Source organism: Callithrix jacchus, chromosome X, assembly GCF_049354715.1.
Source record: "Callithrix jacchus isolate 240 chromosome X, calJac240_pri, whole genome shotgun sequence".
In the NCBI taxonomy this organism is placed as follows: Eukaryota; Metazoa; Chordata; class Mammalia; order Primates; family Cebidae; genus Callithrix; species Callithrix jacchus.
This window is the reverse complement of record NC_133524.1, coordinates 93,552,133-93,576,309: the sequence shown is the minus strand read 5'-3', so window position 1 is coordinate 93,576,309 and position 24,177 is coordinate 93,552,133. Positions and strand designations below refer to the sequence as shown.

General features: G+C 38.8%; 1 protein-coding gene across 6 annotated transcripts in view; it reads right to left on the bottom strand.

Moving 5' to 3' along the window:
- The window catches only part of DIAPH2 (diaphanous related formin 2), a 933,611-nt gene that overhangs the window by 242,895 nt on the left and 666,539 nt on the right, over positions 1–24,177 (bottom strand). For all 6 annotated transcript variants that reach the window (XM_078363563.1, XM_078363565.1, XM_078363567.1 and 3 more), the window contains one exon: positions 9,899–10,064. In XM_078363563.1, coding sequence (XP_078219689.1) covers positions 9,899–10,064 — 166 coding nt within the window. The remainder of the gene's footprint in view (positions 1–9,898; positions 10,065–24,177) is intronic.

Below are 24,177 nucleotides of genomic sequence, written 5' to 3'. Positions count from 1 at the left end.
AACCTTTACATCATCATAATTAGCTGGTAACTGCTTCTCTCTGGCAACGAAATAGCTGTTTTTCCACTTGGAACTCAGCATGGAAAACTAGGAGACAGTGTATGTTTACCATTAAAATTAAACACCAAATGGGGTGGGGGAGAACAAAAAGGAAAGGGCTCCTTAAAACAAAAAAGGCCATATAGTAGTAAAACAATGATCAGACACAGTTCACATGTCCCTGTGTCTTTGAAGCCTTCCTTAAATCAGACAGAAGAAATGCCTCACTCCTCTGTGCTTATAAGCTCTCTGTACATATGTATTATATTTCATTATTATTATTTGTTCTTCACCCTTCCCACTGGAATGTGAGCTTTGGAGAGCAATATTTTGATTTTTAAATTTTTTGTTGTTTGAGTCACTCATTGTTCTATTACTTTATTAAACCATTCATATATATGCTTAGAGATCAGCACTGTGTTTGACCCATAGTAGGCTAATTATAGTACTCATCACTGAGGGTATGGAGATGAGCATATTAAGGGTAAAATGTGCTAGGATGGAGGTATAAGAGCACACAGAAGGGTAATCCACACCAAAATGGAAGTGTTAGGGAGGGCTTCTTAGAGGAAATGACTTGAACAAGTTGGTAGACAACTGGAAGAAGGAAGGAGGAGAAGAGGGAGCAGGCATACCAGACAAAAGGAGCTCAACGGGCACAATCAAGGGAGAGTCCTCCCTTCTACTGCCTTATTCAGGGGCGAGCGCATCTTTTCTGATAGAAGATTAATTATCAAATGGACAAACAAAACAGGATGAAGCAGAATGAAGAAAATTTCAGCCAGCTGAGAGGGTGCCACCAGCAGTATTAACCTCAGGGATCTTCATGCTTAGGTTGAAACAGGCATGCTCCGATCACAATCAATACCCTCTGGCCAATCTGAAGACCTCTGGAAAAGGTCAGCTTGTACACCATATTGCTTATCTTATGCTTTCCCACTTCCTGGTGTTTGGACATAACTCAATAATAACTTATTTATGGGGAACACTTCTGTGAAAAATTCTGTATGAGGTGTTGTTGCTGGAAATAAAGATAACACATTTTGTTTCCTGATTCTAGTTCTTACTAGACTTTAATAGGAAAAGGTGGCTTTGAACTGATTTTGTTAATGTTTTCATCGTTAATTCTTATATTGTCAGAGTTTTAAAGGGCAAAATTCAGCTTGTCATAAACAATTCTGACAACTGTTATAAATATTTTTAGAAATAATTATGGTATTTTTTAGTTTTATAATATTAATCTAAAATGTATACATATTTAAAAACTATCCATACCAGTAAATATTTTTTATCATGCTAGGGACTTTAAGTTTTCTTTAAACTATGTCTTCCCTTATTACATATTCCTTCAGTTCCCTATGATATGATATTTAGCTTTTCTATACAAGGAAAAATCATATAAGAAAAGTAGGACATCCACTTCTGGCCCAAAGTAAACAGTCAAAGAAAATACAACAGTTGATAGGTGACATCTCTCTCTAAAGAAGAATTCAATGATATGTGTAAAATATAGCAAAGTCTGCTCTCTGGCACAGCTGGGAAATGAGGTATTCTGGTCAAATATTCTGCTTAATAGAGTTACCATATATTTTACATGGACTGCCTATTTTCAAAGAGTTGCAATAGATCAAAATAAACCTAAGGCTATATACCCAGGGTGGTCCCAGCTGAGCTCAAAGGGAATTATCTGGGTGTATATGATTAACTAGAGAGAGTTGGTGGGCCTGTAGGGCTCTATTTGCATGAAACCATTTATGCTAGCATTTTGTTTATTCCCAGCTTCTAGGAAAAAGAAGATACATGCCTAGGCACTTGAACTAAAGGGAGGAATGAGGGCCATGGAGCGGCTTATGATTTTAGGATCCCCTTCAGGTCTCTAGGAGTTGAAACAGTTTTTACTCTCCAAAGAGAAAGGAATCAGAAGAAATGCAAAAGGCTGTTTTTATGAAGTGTCCTGTAACACATGGCTACTCTGAACTGAACATAATACCACGATGGTACTTTAAGATTGATGGCAAAATTGGAGCAGAAGGAAACTGCACCCTTGGCCCACACATAGGGATTTTCATTAAAGGCAACCCCAAGCAGCTTTGCCAGCAAAAAGCATTTAGCAGAACAGAGCTGAAGCTATAGCAAGACAGGACAGGCAGGGGCTTTGTCTGTTTTGCTCACTGCTATATTTTCATGACTGTAGAATACAGGTACTCAGTTGCTGATTTGTGAGCAAATGTCAAATGGTGACTACAGATGACATGTTTTCAGCACCCATGAAATGACTCCAGATGGACTTTCAGGAGTAAAGACTTTGCAGGGAGCTTGAGTCCTGCCAGTGGGGCAAAAGAGGAGATAACTGGAATATTTGAATCACGGTTACTAAGGCCACCCCCTCTGAATTCATAGATGAAGGGACCTGGACATGTCTAGTTTACAAAGAAAACTATATTATTAAAGAAGCCCATCAGGGTCTTGCAGCTTCTTAAGTGTCTTTTCAGAATATTACCATTTTATTGGCAAAGCAAAGAGGCATCATCTTTGATGATGGAATTCTAGATGTCAGAATTTACATTACTGATTAAGACACTACTTTATTAAACAATATATTTGGCTTCTTATATAAGCCTATCATTTTTATAATACTGCGGTAAAGTCTGTTTTTTTTTTTTTCCTAATGTCAAGTGCTTGGTTTAAAAATGTCAAAGTAACAGGTCTTTTTGCATCAGGGATTATATACACAATCCTTTCATGTAAAAATTCACCCTCATTTCTTTAAATGTAAATTATCATTAATAAACGAATAAAATTTTCTGTATATTATCAACTTAGTCTTTCAAGTCTAACTAAATGCAGATGTATTCATTGGCTTTCCAATTATAGTTTAGATTTAGACATGATTGAGGCCTTGTAAAAAGGAAGATAGCTTAAGAGAGATGAGAGTTTTTCAAAATTAATTGTCTCCATGAACCAACATGGCTACTCTCAGACAAGTTCAGGTTTTTAAAAAACAAAAGATAGAAGGAAGAACATCCCTGAGAATTAATGTAAGAGTGAACTTGGTTGTTAACTCTCCATGTCACACCAGCTATGGGAGCAATAAAGGCATAATAACAATCCTACTTTGGACTTTCAGCCTTCTTCGAGTTTTCATATGGTGCTTCCTAAGTTTCTCTTTGTTCTAAGAGACACTGTTCCTCTTAGGAACTTGCTATTGTCTTGCTCTACTGCTTCTACTTTCCAGCCATAACATTTCCCAATTTTGGAGGAGAGTTCAATCTAAGTGATTGAGGCCCATTCGGAGCCAACCATAGATGGTCTGACCTTTAACCATACCTCTTTTGATTTTGTAAACCATTTTAGTTTAAAAAGCTTGTATTTTGGCTGGGCGCGGTGGCTCACGCCTGTAATCCTAGCACTTTGGGAAGCCAAGGCAGGTGGATCGCCTGAGGTCAGGAGTTTGAGACCACCCTAGCCAACATGGCAAAACCATGTCTCTACTAAAAATGCAAAAATTAGCCAAGCATGGTGGTGGGCACCTGTAATCTTAGCTACTCAGGAGGCTGAGGCAGAAGAATCACTTGAACCCAGGGGGTGGAGGTTGCAGTGAGCTGAGATTGTGCCAGCCTGGGTGACAGAGCAAGGTTCTGTCTCAAAAAAAAAAAAAAAAAAAAAAAAAAATAGCTCAGATTTATCCTGAGGCCACAGGGAAGTTATGAAAGAATCTTAAGTCAGGAAACTAAGGTTATCTTGTTTGGTTTCTTTTGTTTTTAATTTTATTCTGACTAAAATGGAGTGAATGGATTAGGAAACAAAAATGAGTAAGAGAAGAAGACACAGATACCAGTCAGAAGGTCATTATTATAGTCCAGCCGAGAAATGGTTAAAGCCAGGAACTCAAATAGCATCAATGGGCTTGGAGAGAAATGGATGGATTCAAAAGTTATCTAGGGTCAGGCACAGTGGCTCATGCCTGTAATCCCAGCATTCTTGGGAGGTTGAGGCAGGAGGAATGCTTGAGGCCAGGAATACAAAATCAGCCTGGGCAACATAGTGAGACCTCATCTCTACTAAAAATTAAAAATTTAGCCAAGCATGGTGGTGCATGCCTGTAGTCCTAGTTACTCAGGAGGCTGAGGTAGGAGGATCACTTGAGCCCAGGAGTTTGAGGATACAATGAGGTATGACCACACCACTGCACTCCAGCCTGGGAAACAGAGTAAGACCCTGTCTTAATCAATCAGTCAATCTGGAAAGTAGAAGCAGTTAAGACTGAACAATGGCATAAAACACTATGATAACTTGGTATCATTTAGTATCTTAATACTTAGCAATTTTAATGCTCATCTAGAAGCTGTTCCAAAGTTTATCAAATGAGGAGTAGCACATACTGATTTTGTTGAGGAGAAATCAGCTAGCTAGCATGATTAATAGCAACGGTAACATTTTCAAGTTATGTCAATGAATCTAATAATTCTGCAAAGCCTTATTCCTATATTTCTAGTATATGAGGTACAGAATGAGGACACGCACAACAAATATTTATTGAGTGCCTGGGTAACATATTGTTCTTTAAAAAAAAAAAACAAAAACCAAACAGAAGCAGTAGGAAACTGACAGATTTAAAACAGAAAAGAAGAATTTTCTGTAATTTATTTGGAGCTATGAAAGTTATCGAAGTATAATACTTGCCTCGAACACTTCCCCAACAGCTGAAATTAATTTTTATGCCTAAGCAAGATACTGCATGGTGGTAAAACATATATGGTTCAGTGATTTAGAATATTCCATTCAAAATTCTCAAAAGAAAAAAAAGACTATTTGTGCAGTCGACTATTTGAACTAGCAGAATGACTGAAGCATGTAAAGGAGAATAAGCAAAAATGATGTTTAGACATTGCATAAATATGGAATTGGATTTTTTTGCTTATACTTACGGGGTACAAGTATAATTCTGTACTGCACAGTGGTCAAGTCAGCTTTTAGGGTATCTATCACCTGAAAACATATATCCTACCTATTAAGTAATTTTTCTCATTATCCACACCCCTCCTATCCCGAAACCCTCCTGAGTCTCCATTGTCTATCATGGAATTTGACTTTCTTCCACAAAATATTCAACTTAAATCTAGCGGCTATTAATTTTGTCTATATTGTATGCTGCTCTCTAAACTATTATGAAATCTCTGAGAAATTAACTAGAGAGTCTTAAATCTGAATTTAGAAATGTTTCTAATTACATACATCTTAATACCAATATACTGTACATTCATCTGGAGTACCTTTAATATCATTAGGTGAGTAATACAGATTATGAATATTAACTAATAGAGAAGTATTCCATAGACATTACCCAATTCTACTTTCATTCATTTGAAGTGATTACTTTGAAAAAGGTCTTAATCCATAATGTCAACGTCTTTTGTTTATTTCTGTTTGCCCCCTATTTCAGAGGATATCTCTATCTGAGGAAGATTTTTTGGTATATGCATTTTGTTTTGCTACACATGCCAAATAGATCTCCCAAGATGAAACTCTGAGCTCATTTGGAAGTAATTTTTGGTAGCACATGAATCAGAACTCTTATTTTCTTCTCAGCACTACTGGTATTTTATTGCTTCCATCTATAGTCCAATATGCTTTTAGTGCTAAGAACCCTGAGGCCAAACACACAAAGCACTAAGAAAATGGGAACTCTGGCAATTACAATTTTTGCCTCTCTTTCAAGGTTTTTCCCTCCCCTGGGAGAGTGAAATCACTTTACGTTCACTATGAAACAGGAACATGGTGAGCACAAATGATTGACTGAAGTTGGTGATGTTGATTTAGGAATCTTCGACTTAAAGGTCAGGTATAAAAACCTTAAACCTGCTTGTCAAAGTCCGCTTGTCAAATGCCTATGGATTTTTCAAGACTCTGCCCCAATGTCACTTTTTCTATGAAGGCCTCTCTGGCCAAAACAGGCAGGATTAGGCAGTTCCTCCTTTACATTATTATCACACCTTAACATATTTCTATGGCAGCACTTATCAAATTATATTGCATTTGTTTGTCTGTCTCCACTCATGATAGAGAGAAACCATTCTCTTCCTTTTTTTTTTTTTTTGAGACGGAGTTTCGCTCGTTACCCAGGCTGGAGTGCAATGGCGCGATCTCAGCTCACCGCAACTTCCACCTCCTGGGTTCAGGCAATTCTCCTGCCTCAGCCTCCTGAGTAGCTGGGATTACAGGCACGCGCCACCATGCCCAGCTAATTTTTTGTATTGTTAGTAGAGATGTGGTTTCACCATGTTGACCAGGATGGTCTCGATCTCTTGACCTCGTGATCCGCCCGCCTCGGCCTCCCAAAGTGCTGGGATTACAGGCTTGAGCCACCGCGCCCGGCCATTCATTCTCTTCCTTTTATCTGTGAACTAGAGCATTACCAAAATGAAGTTGGCTCTCAATAATTAATGGAAAGGATGGTCAGAAAATGGTTCATAATACTCTATATCTGCATAGCATAGGCTTCAAGGTTTTTTCACATAGTAAGGAAGTCATGACTTAAATTATTTTCTGTCTTTTATAGACAAGGAAACAAATGCCCAGAGAGGTTAAATGACCCACCCATGTTCAAAACAGTTAATATGTTTGACACCTAATTCTCATGGCAGCAAGTTGATAAAGATTTGCAGATAGAAGTGGTAGCAGTACTGTTATATAAGGCAAAGATGTCAATGGCTGGCCATGAGTGCATTAGGTAAGTGTTTCAGATTGGTTGACACATTTTAGAATCTGAATATTGTTTTGAAAGTAAATCTTAACAGGGTCTCAAGAAATTAACTTAAATGGACATGAAACTGGACACAAGAATATCAAATTATTATTTTTGTTTTGTTTTGTTTTCTTGAGACAGACTTTCGCTCTTGTTGCCAAGGCTGGAGTGCAATGGCACGATCTTGGCTCACTGCAGCTCTCTGCCTCCCAGGTTCAAACAATTCTCTTGCCTAAGCCTCCTGAGTAGCTGAGATTACAAGCATGTACCACCACACCCGGCTAATTTTGTATTTTTAGTAGAGACAGAGTTTCTCCATGTTGGTCAGGCTGGTCTTGAACTCCCGACCAGGTGATATGCCCACCTTGGCCTCCCAATGTGCTGGAATTACAGGTGTGAGCCACCATGCCTGGCCAAGAATATCAAATTATTTATCATCAGTAACAATATGTGACAAATTCTTACTTTGTACTCAAGCTACATGTGAAGTCAGAAGAAAGACATAAAACATATCCTACATATGTATGTAATATCTATGACTCTGCCATCTCTGAAATTCTGACGGTGACTCAGACTAACACGAAATAGAGTTCTTAGAGATCAATCCTCTAACTCTTTCATTTGACAAAAGACAGACAGAAATGGATAGCTAGAAAGCATCAATGACTTACTCGAAGTCACAAAGCTTTGTAGTGGCAGTACCAGGACAAAAAAATCAGGTCTCCTAAACAATAATATTGTTACATTTTTAAAAAACAAATTATGATTGAGAAGTGATATAAGTAGAGTTCCTAGCCTTCTAGGCAGCTGGCTAATATGAGTGCACATAGGCTGTAACACTGGAATTATCATTAAAAGAATGCTGCAACATGGGGGAAGTACCCCATCTACTATTCTGTGTCTGTGGATTGGGGAGGTAAGGGAGCATATAATATGACAGACAGTGCTTTAGGATATAAATGGAGATCAATAATATTAATATTTACATTTATATATTTTACATACATATTCTTTTATTTATTTATTTATTTGCGATACAGTCTTACTCTGTTTCCAACAGCTCACTGCAACCTCTGCCTCTCAGGTTCCAGCGATTCTCCTGCCTCAGTCTTCTGAGTAGCTGGGATTACAGGCATGTGCCACCATGCCTGGCTAATTTTTGTATTTTTAGTAGAGACGGGGTTTCACCATGTTGGCCAGGGTGGTCTTGAACTCCTGACCTCATGATCCACCTGATTTGGCCTCCCAAAGTGCTTGGATTACAGGCGTCGGACACTGCGCCCGGCCCACATATATATTCTTATATATTCACTCACCCACAGACATTGTTACAAAAAAATTATTGGATTTATTTCAGTGTGTCAACTAAAGTATATTTTGTGGTCCTCATTCCTTTTCAATGCATATTTTTTTCCTTTTTGAAAATAATCCAAGTGGATATAACCTGTGCACTTAAGTGTTCATAGCATATAAGCAGCTTTTAAGTTTTGAAAATGATCTGACCACTTTCTCTTACCCCTGTTATCATTGCCAGTAGAAATCATTCTACTAATTATGGGTTAGCCAAAAGGTATGTGTCCCTATGAATGGTCAAAGACCAAAATCAACTAATATTTTCAGCAAAAAGAGAAGATATACAATCATATTTCTGGAAGTGTATGGTTTAAATTCTATGACCAAAGCTGCTTGTTTCACTGTCAGGCTGTGCTCTGGGTTATAGGCCCTGGGTTAGGAGATGAAAGCAATTTGATTTCCACAAGCATATTCATATCTCTCAGATGAAGTCACACCAAAATCAAATGATTTCACCGGAAAACAGCATTGACAAAAAAGTACTGCTTTGAAAATAGAAACATACCTCACACTGCAATGAATCTGTTTGCCAACTGACATTCCTGCTGGGGATTATTGCTAGAGCTCCTTCTTTCTAATATATAAGCTGGGCGTGGTGGCTCACACCTATAATCCCAGCACTTTGGGAGACTGAGGTAGGTGGATCATTTGAGGTCAGGAGTTTGACACCAGCCTGGCCAATGTGGTAAAACCCCGCCTCTACTAAAAATACAAAAATTAGCCAGGTGTGGTGGCATGCACCTGTAATCCCAGCTACTCAGGAGGCTGAGGTAGGAGAATCACTTGAACCCAGGAGGCAGAGGTTGCAGTGAGCCGAGATTGCACCATTGCACTCCAGCCTGGGCAACAGAGCCAGACTCTGTCTCAAAAAAAAAAAAAAAAATCTATTGTTATACTAAATATGCAAAAGTATTATTATGGATGAAAACCATATATATATATCTCAAACAGGTAAAGATATATATATTAAAAGAAGATATACATATAAAAGATATATATAGATATATAAAGATATATATATATAACTCAAAAAACTATATATATATATATATATTTTTTTTTTTTTACCTGTTTGATATCAACCGTTGTGCATAGCTTTCTGTTACTATTACAGAGCAATCTTCCTGCTACTTCTCTGTTGGATGCAGAGGAGGTGTATTTCCACAGCATTTATATAGCAAAGCCTTTGATTCCTTTTAGCATTATAACTTGCAGCCTAACTGCCCACCCCCAATTAATGCTAATATTTCCTGTAATCCTCAAGAATTCCAGTTTAAAACAAGAGCCCACATTGTGAAAGAAACTTTAGATAATCAAGATCATTTACACAGTCCAATTCAAAATCAGTTTCTCATTTAGGCTGTGAAGGAAACTTGTTTATAAATCATAGCATTTGAATTTATTATGTGAACTATTCTAGATAGTAATTTTTTAACTATGTAAAATTATAATATTATCCTATATAAAAATTGGGATTATTTAAGTACCAATTCATTCATTTTCTATAAAATTTCAGTAAAATATTTCCCATGTATACGTAACATTGAAGATAATTCATTTAGGTCCCCATTATGTTAAGCCAGCCATGACTTATAACTTAATTTTTATCCATGTCACAGGTATAAAATATCTGTCAATTCTCATTAAAAAACTGTCACATGAAATCAGTATAGTCAATAGGAACATAAAATGACAATAGAAGGAAGACATTCAGAAATATAAGCAACAGGCCTTGCAATGCTTTCAGATGTATTTACTCACCAAAAACAAAGTTCGGAAGTTGTTGAGATCACCAAAGAACTCTTCTATGCTCACTGACTTTGAGTCAAAAATGAAGTATTCTCCAAGATTCTCATAGAGCTTCAGCATGTTGTTGTGCATGGTAGAGAGTTTTTCATACTGTTCTCTGGCACTCTTTGTAAAGCTGTAGCTTTTTGTTAAGGAATATGACCCAATAGTACCTTTTAAAGGCAATCACTAGCTGTTAAGATTGAATGAAACCATCACAATCACTTCTATAAACACATTAGTAATTCACAAACACTTCTGTATAGTTTGTTAGGGCTGTCATGGTAAAATACCACAGGTTAGGTGGCTTAAACAACAGAAACTTATTTTCTCACAACTCTGGAGGCTAGAAGTCTGAGATCAGGGTCTTGGTGGGTTTGGTTTCTTCTGAGGTCTCTTCATAGTCGTTCCTCTGTTTCCTAATTGCTTCTTCTTATATCAGACATATTGGACTAGGGCCCACCCTCATCATTTTAACTTAATTACTTCCTTAAAGTCCCTATGTTCAAATATAGTCCCATTCTGAAATACTGGGTGGTTAGAACTTCAACATATGAATTTTGTGGAAGACACAATTTAGCCCAAAATAACTTGCTAGAGTCATTACATTGGTTAGTGAGTCTTGAAGATCTCTAAATTAGGCAGAACTATTCAATATGTAACCACACAGAACATGTTTGTTAGAAAATGTTCACTAAATGAAAGCACATAGGCATAAATACCAGGAAAAGGCCTCATATATTTTAGTAAGTAAGGTAGAAAACATCAGATCTCATGAGAACTAAAAGAAAAAAAAATTTTAAAAGGTAGAAAACAGTGACAAAAAACTTAAAGAAAAAACTATATATATTTTTCTCTTTGTAATATATGTCTTTATATAAGTAGAGATAGGAGGTTATAGCGAATTCTGTATATGAGTTATATGTGTGTGTGTATATACATATATGCATAACTCACATGAGGAGGGGAAAGAGAAGGAAGAAGGTGATGGGGTTCAAGATACAATTCCCCAAAATATGGCACCTTGGCAGTTGAGAAATCAGAAAAAGCAGGAAGGTCTCTCTGATTTTCTTCTAATCCTTTTCTTCTGTAGCATGCAAGAAAATAATTCTCTTAATTGCCTCTGAAGTAGGTTATTAGACCCTCATCTCACAGCTGCTTCTCCTATACATGAAGGAAAAGAATGTCCTTCTCTCTAGAGACATATGGACACAGAATAATCTGAACAAACATGCTTTGCTAAGACCCCCCCAGCTCATTACCATTAGATCACATCCCCTTTGCCCAATTATATTTCCCCACTGTCCACTCTTCATCAAACCAAATCATAAACATACATAAGTTGGCCGGGCACAGTGGTTCACACCTATAATCCTAGCACTTTGGGAGGCTGAGGGCAGGTGGATCACAAGGTCAGGAGATGGAGACCATACTGGCTAACCGGTGAAGTCCTGTCTCTACTAAAAATACAAAACATTAGCTGGGCATGATGGCAGGTGCCTGTAATCTGATCCTCAGGAGGCTGAGGCAGGAGAATCACCTGAACCTGGAGGCGGAGGTTGCAGTGAGCCAAGATCGCACCAACACACTGTAGCCCGGGCGACAGAGCAAGACTCTATCTCCAAAAAAAAAATACACAAGTTGCCCTATTTCTTTTGGACTTCATTTCTGAGGGCTCCTGTGTCACATAAAATTTATATTAAATTAATCCATAAGATTTCCTCTTGTTAATCTGTCTTTTGTTTCAGAGGTATCAACCACAAACCCAGCAATGGGTGAGAAGAGAAACTGCTTTTCCTCTGTAAAGGAGAGGAAGTGGCATGGCAAGAAAGAAGGAAGAGGGAGAAGGAGGGAAAGGAGAATGTTCGGTAGAAAGTCCCGCCAACTTTCCCCCAGGTTTCTTGCCCCCACCCTCCCTCCCCCCAGGCTTCCTGCTGCCCTGAGAAAAGCCCGCCAAGCCTGCTCTGTTCTGCCCAGCAACAACACGCAGCCAATCATCGCAGCAGGAAAGCCCGCCAAGCCTCGGCCTATCCTGAACCAACACATAACCCTCTGAGCTACCTCAGCAGTCCGCCCAGAAACGGACAGCCTATCCTAAGCTCCAACGACACTCCGCCAGCCCTGTGTCCACGCCCCGTCCACCCCCCACCATAAAACCCTCCTACCCCAGCTGCGCAGTCGCAGCCAGCCCCCGATCTCCTTCCTTTCCTGGCCTGCCCGCTGGTCCCAATAAACCTGAACTCGGCTTCCAACTCTCGCTCGAGCTGTTACTTGGGATCGGGTACCGGGCAGGGGTCTACAAGGGGGTCGCACAGAGAGGCGGAAGGGAAGAGAGAGAGGGACATAGAGGGAGAGAGGAAAGAGAGGGAGAGAGAGGTAAAGAGAATCTGCTATAGATCTAGAGAGAATTTTCTGTAGCTTTAGAACCTAATCACCCAAAAAGTTTGTTAAAACACAAATAGCTGTTTGCTGGGGCCCCAGATCAGGGGCCTGAGAATTATCATTTCTAACTAATTTACAGGTGATGCTGATGCTGCTGGTCCAGGCGCACACTTTGAGTAGTATGCTAGAGAAAATTAAGTAGAAGCTGTTATCTCCCGAAACTAATTTTACCAGTTTTTTAAAAACTTTGAAGAAATAAGTGATCTTAACAACCACCATTACCAAATCATAAAATGAACCAAATATATAAATGTGTCCTACTAAAGATATCTCACTATATATAAATTTATACTTATAGAAAGAAATTATTTTTTTTTCTGATTATAGAAGATATAAATGACCGTTTTTTACAACTTAGATATTAAAAACTTAAATCAACTAAAATTTCCGACTCAGAAACACATATTGTGAACATTTTGGAACATTTTCTTCTGGTCTTTCTTCTATGACTAGCAACTTTTGATTGTTAATGGATAAGAATGTTTTAGAAAAAGGTAAGTGACTAACTACAAAGAATAAAGGAAACAAAATCAACAGTTTAAAATTAGAGTTAAAACCATTAAAAATCAATAATGATCACAGAAGTAAAATTTCTTGAGATGGAAAAGTAATAGAATTGTAAAGAAAAATAATAATGCAGTCTGGGGCATACTGTTTTAAGATCTACTACAGTGTATTCATATTTTGTGGTGCTATTATTTTATCAAGTACTGATAATTGTGCCTTGAAAAACTTGACTTTATAAGATTTTCTGAAGTCTTCACTGTGTTTTATTACAACCTAGGGCTAAATTTATTTTCCATGGGAACACAGCTCTAGTTCTATAATGGAAGTCAATGGGGAAATCAGATTGTTTCTGGGACGTTACTTCGAAGCTGACACTTACAGAATACACCATGATTTTAAGAGTGAGATGCCCACTTCCTATGTTCTTTTTTTATGCAATGTAAGTATTAGCATTCACATTAACGACACAACAGCCCCTTTCATGCTGAAAAGTGACATTAAATCTTTCAATCCTCAAGCCCATTTTTATGTCAATAGACCCAAAAGAACAAATACATTCCTGACAGATTCTACTTTCTTTTTACCAATGAAAGGGTATGTAATGCTTCATATAAAAACATTCTGATTTTTACCTTTGAGACTGTCATCATATATAGGTTTTTAAGAAAATGTTTATCATCATATTTAAGTGTAGCAGAAAGAAGACTCTTCATCTTTTAGCATAGAATGAAAGTGACATTTCTGTTTTCTAGCCTCCCGTCCCTAAATAAAACAGATTCATTCCAGGGACTTGCTAGGCAGAAACACTTTGCAAAGGTCACTTGCTTGTAATCTATTTGCAATGCAAATTACTAAACTGTTTGTATACTGCAGGAAGCTCAACATCTGTATAACACAGAGAAAAAGCCAGAGATGACCAAAAAGGCAAAATTTGTATGTTCTCCATTTATCACATAACACAATTTTTCACCAGCTAAAACATGTCCATGTAGTGATACCGAGCTTCATAAATTTGTTCTTATAGAACAAAAACTGATTTCAGGAATTGTCTCTGTACCCAAGTGAGGAAATCTGAAAAATTCTGAGAATGCTTTATCTTCAAAATAACAAATGGAAAGCATTCCAATCTCTAAATCCTTCACTTATCTTCAGAGTGATTACTTTGTAAAATGGATAGATGGCTGGTGAGTCAGCACTTAAATCTTTCCTAATTGCAACCATGTCACCAAATCCTACATGGGACTGCAGGTAAGAAAAGAAGCAGACAACATTATTCCATATCATCCCTGCATTTAATGTGGGAATTTTAAAAACTTACTATTTATTTATTTATTTATTTTGAGATGGAGTTTCGCTCTTGTTACCCAGGCTGGAGTGCACTGGCGCGATCTCGGCTCACCGCAACCTCCGCTTCCTGGGTTCAGGCAATTCTCCTGCCTCAGCCTCCTGAGTAGCTGGGATTACAGGCACATGCCACCATGCCCAGCTAATTTTTTGTATTTTTAATAGAGACGGGGTTTCACCACGTTGACCAGGATGGTCTTGATCTGTTGACCTCGTGATCCACCCGCCTCGGCCTCCCAAAGTGCTGGGATTACAGGCGTGAGCCACTGCGCTGGCCCTTTATTTTTAATTATCTATATTATTTTTTAGAGACAGGATCTTGCTTTGTTACTCAGGCTGGAATGCAGTGGCACGATCATAGCTTACTGCATTCTCGAACTCCCTGGTTAAAGCCATCTTCCCGCCTTAGCCTCTCAAATAGCTGGGATTACAGATATATGCCACCACACCTGGCTTCATATGGGAAATTGTTGTTTTGTTTTGTTTTTTGAGCAGCCACTGAATACAACATATTGGGGTTGTGTCATGCTTAGCATTGTGATCAATAGAATGATCATTAAAGCCTTAATCTCTACACTGAAGAAGTTTATAATCTAATAGTACAAATAATTCTACCACCATTAATTTGCATGTATATAAGACTTTATCACTTATTGTATACATTTCCTTCCATTGTATTCCATATTCTTCATAACAACCTTTTGAAAAAGGCAGAGCAAAACTACTATTCAAAGTTTAGAGTTGAGGGAGCTAGATAAAAGGCAGTTAACCATTTAGGGTTAGAATGTAGACATTATAATAGTCTATGACATGACACCTAGTTCTTTTCATACAGAAGTGTACTGTTTACAATAACAGCGACCTTCATGTGGCAAAATCCACTGTTCACTCCTTTATTCTTCTTTTTAGGTCTCAGCAGCATATGACACATTTAGCCACTTCTCTTAATTTCTGTGACACAGAAATGAAAAGTTTTCTTTCTCACTTCCTCTCCTCTGGCAACTTCTTTTTTTGTTTGTTTTTGTTTTTCTGGAGACAGAGTCTCACTCTGTCACCCAGGCTGGAATGCAGTGGCATGATCTCAGCTCACCGCATCCTCCGCCTCCTGGGTTCAGGCAATTCTGCCTCAGCCTCCTGAGTAGCTGGGATTACAGGTGCATGCCACTATGCCCAGCTAATTTTTGTATTTTTAGTAGAGATAGGGTTTCACCATGTTGGCCAGGCTGGTCTTGCACTCCTGACCTCAGGTGATTCACCTGCCTGGGCCACCCAAAGTGCTGGGATTACAGGCATGAGCCACCACGCCCGGACTCCTCTGGCAACTTCTATCAAATGTTAGAATAGAGGGCTTGGTCCTGAGCCCTCTATCTACATCCTCTCTCTAGTTGATCTCAGCAATCCACATAGCTTTAAATATCTGTATTGGGCCGGGTGCGGTGGCTCACGCCTGTAATCCCAGCACTTGGGGAGGCCGAGGCGGGTGGATCACGAGGTCAAGAAATTGAGACCATCCTGGTCAACAAGGTGAAACCCCGTCTCTACTAAAAATACAAAAAAAGTTAGTTGGGCACGGTGGTGCCTGCCTGTAATCCCAGCTACTCAGGAGGCTGAGGCAGAATTGCCTGAACCCAGGAGGTGGAGGATGCAGTGAGCTGAGATGGCGCCATTGCGCTCCAGCCTGGGTACCAAGAGCGAAACCCAGTCTCAAACAAACAAAAAAAAAATCTGTATTGTTGATGCCAAAATTTATATATCTCCTATACCAATCTCTCTCGAGACACACACTTTTTATAATCAACTGTCTACATATCATCCCTACTTGAAGTTTTAGAAAAATGACATCTATTGATATTTCAAATATAAATTCCTTCCTGAAAACCCTCTAATAATTTTCTACAACACTTGGAAGAAAATCCAGACTCTTTCCCATGATTTACAAGACTCTACATGATCTGTTCTCTACCCATCCCTGCAATGTAAGCTCATGCCATTCTCCCTGTTAAGTCCTATGCATGGCTGCATCAACTTTCTTTCTGTTGCTTGGACATACCAAGGTCATGGACAACTCAGGGCCTTTGAACTTCCTGTTCTCTCTGCCTAGAATGTTTCTTTCCCATCAAGTCATTCAGTCTCAGCTCAAACACCACTTCCTCAGACAGGCTTTTCTCAACCAACCAATCTAAAATATCCATCCCCATCACTGTTACTCTGGCCTGTTTTATTTCATTCTGAGAACTTAATCACTATCTGACATTATCTCTTCTGTGTATTTTGTTTATTTACTGTTGATTGCCTACCTTTCCCTACTGAAAAATATAGTCCATGAAGATAGACCTTCTCTAATTGATCACTAACCCATCAACACCTAGACGTGTGCCTGGCACATGGAAGAAATAGCAGCAGTAACAAAAGACATGAAAATCAACAATAACGACAATATATCTGTACCTAACCTTTTTAAAACATAAATAGTGGGAGCTGCTGTAGAAGACTTCCCATGGATTAACTCATTTAATCTTCACAACAGCTTTCTGAGATTAAAAAATAATAATTGTATAAGGTCACGCAGCTAGTATGTCACAAAAATGGAAATAAACTGAGTGTGCCTCCTGAACCCATGTTCTTAACCAGAAAGCTATACAGCCTCTTAAGAAATACTTGTTGAGGCTGGGCGTGGTGGCTCACGCCTGTAATCCAAGCACTTTGGAGGCCAAGGCGGGCAGATCACCTGAGGTCGGGAGTTCAAGACCAGCCTGACCAACATGGTGAAACCCTGTCTTTATATTTAAAAAAAAAAAAAAAAAAAAAGTAAAAAAGAAATACTTGTTGAAGGAGTAAAGGCTCATTCTAACACTGCATAGAATGACCCCACTGAAGGCTGGGTCATGGGCTGACTTGAGTACTTCCAAACCTGAAATCCCTTTTACGAATCTTTTTTTTTTTTTTTTTTTTTGAGACCGAGTTTCGCTCTTGTTACCCAGGCTGGAGTGCAATGGCGCGATCTCGGCTCACCGCAACCTCCGCCTCCTGGGTTCAGGCAATTCTCCTGCCTCAGCCTCCTGAGTAGCTGGGATTACAGGCACGCGCCACCGTGACCAGCTAATTTTTTGTATTTTTAGCAGAGATGGGGTTTCACCATGTCGACCTGGATGGTCTCGATCTCTTGACCTTGTGATCCACCCGCCTCGGCCTCCCAAAGTGCTGGGATTACAGGCTTGAGCCACCGTGCCCAGCCAAATCTTAAGATAAACCAATTTCACAGCAAAACTCATTTACTGAGAATATTTTTACAGTACTATTTCATTGTATTTGAGAACACATTTTAATCCCCTCATACAGTTTCATCAATCTGAACATCTTAAATACATTTTAATAACAAGGTTGGCTTCAATCATATTTATTTTAAAGCTACATATGTAATAGTGAATACGTTATCAGTAGAATGATGGTCAGCCTAAATTAAGTTTGTGTCTTTAGACCTGAATGTTACTCTAATAGATACTTTAGTAGATGCATGATTAATTCTATGTGTCAGTTTGACTGGGTTAAGGGATGCCCAGATAGCTGGTGAAACACTGTCTCCAGGCATGCCTATGAGACTGCTTCTGAAAAAATTTGCATGTGAATCAGTAGACAGAGTTAAGAGATAGGGTCTTGTTACATTCCAAGTCTGGAGTGCAGTGGTTATTCACAGGTTCGATCCCACTACTCATCAGCACAAGAGTTTTGACCTGCTTTGTTTCTGACCTGTGCTAGGTATTCGCTGCTTAAGCAACCTGGTTGTCCCAATTACTGGAAAGGTCACCATATTAATGTGGAACTTAGTGCGGATGCCCAGTCAGCTTAGTGCAGTACAGCCCAGAACTCCCAGGCTCAAGCAATCCTCTCATCTCAGCATCCTGAGTAGCTAGGCCTACAGGCATCTACCACCACACTCAGTAGAAATAAGACTTAAATGTATGTAGTGAGATGCCTGGTCAAAAAAAAATTATTCTAAAATGTATTTTATGAAAGACTAATTGTCTGAGTGCGGTGGCTCATGCCTGTAATCCCAGCATTTTGACAGGCAGAGGCAGGTGAATCACTCAAAGTCAGGAGTTGGAGACTAACCTGGATAATATGGCGAAACCCATCTCTTCTAAAAATAAAAAAAAATAGCAGGGTGTGGTGGAGGGTGCCTGTAATCCCAGCTACTCAGGAGGCTGAGGCAGGAGAATCGCTTGAACCCAGGAGGCAGAGGTTGCAGTGAGCCCAGATCGTGCGACTGCACTCCAGCCTGAGCAACAGAGTGAGACTGTTAAAAAAAAAAAAAAAAGGCTATTTAGCGGCTTACAAGCAGTTTTGATTCTAGAAACAGAATGACATTTACTCCTTACTTGGGAGTAAGTTACTCCCAAGTAAATGTTACTCCTTACTTGGAGTTAAGATTGAATATAACTGAGTCTTAAGAAAGTGTATTGTAGACCATTATGATTGACTTGACTGGGCCACGCAGCCTGCCCTTAGTTGTGTTTTGGCAGCAATGAGGGCCTATGGCCATATTTAGGGTGACATGGGAAGGCTGGTTATGGGCAGACTATATAACCAATGCTAGACGCTCTCCTAACACAGTTCCCTGAGAAACTACTGAAGCCATTGGTAAGATCAGCAGCCAAGGCACATTTGCTCCTGAATACCCAGATTTTCTGGGATTTGGTGCTACAGGAGAGAGTAACAACAACTATAAAAGCTTCAAAGTACAGGGCACTGTGGGGAAAATGATTAGCTTATTCTAGGATCAAAACGTAGAGTGACCTCTTCCCATCTGTTTAAGCAACTTTGGAAGTCCCTGAAATATTTAAAGAGAAGAATTCTGGGAAAACAATGGACCTTCCAAGATGAAGGTAATTCAGAGTAATTTATAACATAAAATAAATATAATCTTATGGTGGTGAAGTGGGACATATCTAATACATATAAACTTGTCAAGTATGAGAGGAAAATAAGAAATTCAATGCAATTTTCTTTTACTAGTCCCCTTTCAAATTTCTTGTTCTACGAAGACAAATATTTCTGATTTTTCAAGCGTGGAAGTTATTCAAGATAACTGTAAGCTAAAATCACATCATCTTCTCCCTAACAGAAGTATTCTTTGCGTGGTTTATAAACTAAAATGTGTGCAGCATTTTAAAACACTGAAAGGTAAAATGCTAATCTTTTGAAAATGTTATTAATTTGAAATCGCTTTGGTCTCAGTCATAAATCTGGAAAGTTAATTTATAAAACATTTATCATAAGTCCCACAAAGCATTTTTCTTTCCTTTATTTTGAGACAGACTATGACTCTATCACCCAGGCTGGAGGGCAGTGGCACAATGTCAGCGCAATGCAACCTCTGCCTCACAGGTTCAAGTGATTATCTTGCCTCAGCCTCCCAAGTAGCTGGGATTACAGTCACCCAGCACCATGCCCAGTTAATTTTTGTATTTTTAGTAGAGATGGGGTTTCATCATGTTGGTTAGGTTAGTCTTGAACTCCTGACCTCAAGTAATCTGCCCGCCCCAGCCTCCCACAGTGCTGAGATTATAGGCGTGAGCCACCATGCTGGGCCTGTGCAGTCAGGTAATCATGGCTCGCTGCAACCTCTGCCTCCTGGGTTCAAGAGATTCCCCTGCCTCAGCCTCCTGAGTAGCTGGGATTACAGGGGAATGCCACCCAGGCCCAGCTAATTTTTTGTATTTGTAGTAGAAATGGGGTTTCACCATGTTGGCCAGGCTGGTCTTGAACTCCTGACCTCAAGTGATCCACCCGCCTCAGCCTCCCTAAGTGTTGGAATTACAGATGTGAGTCACTGTACCTGGCCCACAAGCATTTTTATATTAACTTATTTGAAAATCTCATTTAGGGAAGCAGTGATCACAATTACTTGGATATTTATGCACTATAGAGAATTCTCTTAAAGCTTTTATCACCTATGTTTTTGTGTGACTAGATACAAATTTCTAGATTATATTCCTTAATAATATACTAACAGTATGGACTTACAATTCAACCTGAGGTAGTTGTAATTCCTCCATAGGCTTACACTCAAATAGAAAGTAAGTTATTTTCTTTAAAGTTTAATGTGCATTTATATTGGTTTTAACTATTTTAGGTAGCTGACAGCAGGTGTTATACCCACTTGCCCACTAACTGATCCTGTTGGTAAAATAGGATTACTTCATCAGTGCTATGTGTAGAAAACTGTTTATCATTTTACTTAATTTTTATGTAAGGAGTAACAGTTACCACAAAAAAACTTTTTCCATTAGAACTAGAATAAGCATTAGCAGAGCACTGTGGATGAAGTAGTTTATAGAGCTCATAGATAATTGAGTCAAATCAGTCGCTATAATTTTTATCTTCAGAGGTAGTACATTAGTTACTTATCATTTTAAAAGCTTGAAATATTAAATATCATTACTGCTGGGTTGTTGAAGAACATGGAAAAATCAACTTGAGATCCACTTAACCTTCACACAAGCTTTAGTTAACAATCTGGCATAATTACCCATTTAAATAAAAGGAAATCACAAATATACAATGTATTAAAATATAGACAGCATTTCCACTTTCTAAAACTTGTCAGAAAAGATTCCTGTCAATGCTAAAAACAACACAAGAATTTTTCCATTTAATGTGGATAATTTTTAGTTAGAAATTATTAATATTTCAAAGAAATATCTTTAAATAATAATATTACAATAGGTGAAATTTACCTACAAACCACACATCATGCAACGAATATGGATTGACAAATATTTACTAATGTGAAACATTAACAAGGATAATATGGAATGCATGTATTAATTTTCATTTGGGGTCAACATAATAGTTTAAAATAGTTCAAGATACAGACTAAAAATTTCTATAAAAATCAGATTACAGGCCAGGTGCAGTAGCTCGCACTTGTAATCCCAGCACTTTGGGAGGCCAAGGCAGGCAGATCACCTGAGGTCAGGAGTTCAAGATGAGCCTGATCAACATGGTGAAACCCCATCTCTACTAAAAATTCAAAATTAGCCAGGCATAGTGGTATGCACCTGTAATCCCAGCTACTTGGGAGGCCGAGGCATGAAAATCTCTTGAACCCAGGAGATGGAGGTTGCAGTGAGCCGAGTTCACACCATTGCACTCCAGCCTGGGCAACGAGAACAAAACTCTGTCTCAAAAAAAAAATCAGATTGTAAAACTGAGGTACGGCTATGATTACCACCACCCATCAGAGGAGTTTGGGCAAGGACTCAGCCAGGACCAGGCCAGGACACAGGTGAGTAGCAACTATCCTGGTCACAGCCTACCAGGAGAGCCTCCCCTCCAGACTCGCCCCGAATAGTCTAGAGAGAATCAGTCACCTCACTCTTGCACCTCTTCCATTACTCTCACACCCAAGGTGGCTACATCCATTTATTAGTCTGTTCTCACATTACTATGTAGAAATACCCAAGACTGGGTAATTTAAAAAGAAAAAAGGTTTAACTGGCTCACAGTCTCACATGGCTGGGGAGGCCTCAGGAAACTTACAATCATGGAGGAAAGCACCTCTTCACAGGATGACAGGGGAGAGAATGAGGGCCAGCAGGGGAGATGCCAGTTGCTTATAAAACCATCAGCTCTTGTGAGAACTGACTATCATGAAAAGACTGTGGGGGAAACTGCCCCCATGATCCAATCACTGTGGGGGAGGACCCCCATTGGGTCCCTCCCATGACACGTGGGAATTATGGGAACTACAATTAAAGATGAGATTTGGGTGGGGACACAGCCAAATCACATCAGTCCATAATCCCTTCTGGGGATCAGAATCACCAGATTTGTACTATCTGAAGTATGTCAAATACCCCTGCATCTCTTTTTTACCTCCTGCCCCATCGGAGTAGCCACTTTCTTAGTGTTCTCTCACTACTCAGAGAGTAAATCTGTTAAAATCAAATATAAAAACAAAAGAAATAAAACTGAGGCAGAGGACATTTAAATACTATAACAAAGGTAGTATAGTCAGTGGTGAGGATCTTGAAGCAAAGTCCTCGGTTTTTAACATACAGGAGGTAATTATGCTAGCAGAGAGATGAAAACATTTTGCAATAATCCCACTTTTCCATAAATGGTCTGAGTCAGCTAGAATAAAGAAAATGCTTCTAAATAAGCCTCCTGGTAAAGTCACAAATGTGGTAGTTATTAGAGAGATAAGAAGTACACTCAGCACTCTTAATTTTTTCTACCCACTTTCTTTAGTCACTCGCTTGTATCTTTTATGTCTGTATTTTTATCCTTCCTTTGAAGACAGAGTTTATCTGTGCATTCTTAGTCACCCAACAGAGTGATTTCTTCACCCATTTATTCAAATATATTGCTCAAATGCCTACTATGTGCCAGGTGTCTTCTAGGTGCTGATGATAAGAGTAGTGAATATTCAGACAAGGTCACTGCTTTCCAAGGAGATGCCAGCTGAGTGAGGAAAACATACATTAAACAAATACAAAACATTTTTTTAATTGCAATTTGAAAAATGTGACTGTAAAGCTTAATATATATATATGTATATACACATATATATATATATATATGTATATATACATACACACAAATTCTTATAACAGAATATATATTTGGGAGACTTAATAGACTTGTGGGGGACAGAGGTAGGCCATGAGTCTGGTAATGCTTCTTGAAGAATGAAGCATTAAAACTCAAACTTTGATGGTAAGAGACAGAAGCAGCATTGGGATGAATGAGGGAAGGCTTGGAAGGATATTAAATATTCTAAGAACACAAAGAAGACGAAAAAGGCCAGTAATGCTAGAGACTATGATGTTAAGTGGGAGTGAGGAAGGAGATGGTTCTGGAGGTAAGCAGGAACCAGATTCTATACAACTATTAAGCATTTAAAAATTTTTCTTGGCCAGGTGCGGTGGCTCACGCCTGTAATCCCAGCACTTTGGGAGGCCAAGGTGGGCAGATCACGAGGTCAGGATTCAAGACCAGCGTGGCCAATATGGTGAAACCCCGTCTCTACTAGAATTACAAAAATTAGCTGGGTGTGGTGGCGTGCACCGCTACTCAAGAAGCCAAGGCAGGAACCCAGGAGAAGGTGGTTGCAGTGAGTGAATATCATGTCACTGCACTCCAGCCTGGGTGACAGAGCAAGACTCCATCTAAAAAAAAATTAAATGATAAATAAATAAATAAATTTCTTGCTAAAATGTAAGTCACTGACCAGGTAGAAACAGAGAAGTGGTAGGATCAGATTTCCTTTGCTCAAAGGCGTAAAAAAGGGTACCTAAATTAAACACATACATACACACTAACAACAATAACCAAAAACCCTCTGACTAATTTAAATGAAGCACAGAATACGATCTAAATGATAGTAAGTCTATTTGATAGTTCCTACTAATGAGAAGAGTATGCAGTATGTAAATATCCAATTAAAGTACATTTGATAAATTATTGAGAATGTTACACAGAATCAAAGGCAGTTAAAAAAATAACAGGTGTTAGGCAATATATAACTATCAAGATTGCCATATAGTTGTGTTTACAGGAATATAAGAGTTATGGGTAAACATTTTTGAGATTGATATGTGTATTTTGGAATGTCAGTATTATGTAATATTCATAGCAGGCATACACAGATGTTAATTAGATAAAGTCCTACCCCCAGCCCTACCTCACATTCATTTCTTAGCATCATTTATCATGTTGTGATAATATATATGAAACTGCTAGGGATTAAATAGAGAAAAAGAGAGTAAAGTGATAAGACATGGCTCCTAACCCTCACTGAATTTATAAACTAGATGCTTAACAAGCTTTGTCTTATTTAAACCTTTCCCCTCCCACCCCCCCACCATGGCCTATATATGCTATTATTAACTATATTTTACATATGATAAAATTAGCCTCAAGGAGACCAACTAACTTTTTCATCACCATCTAAA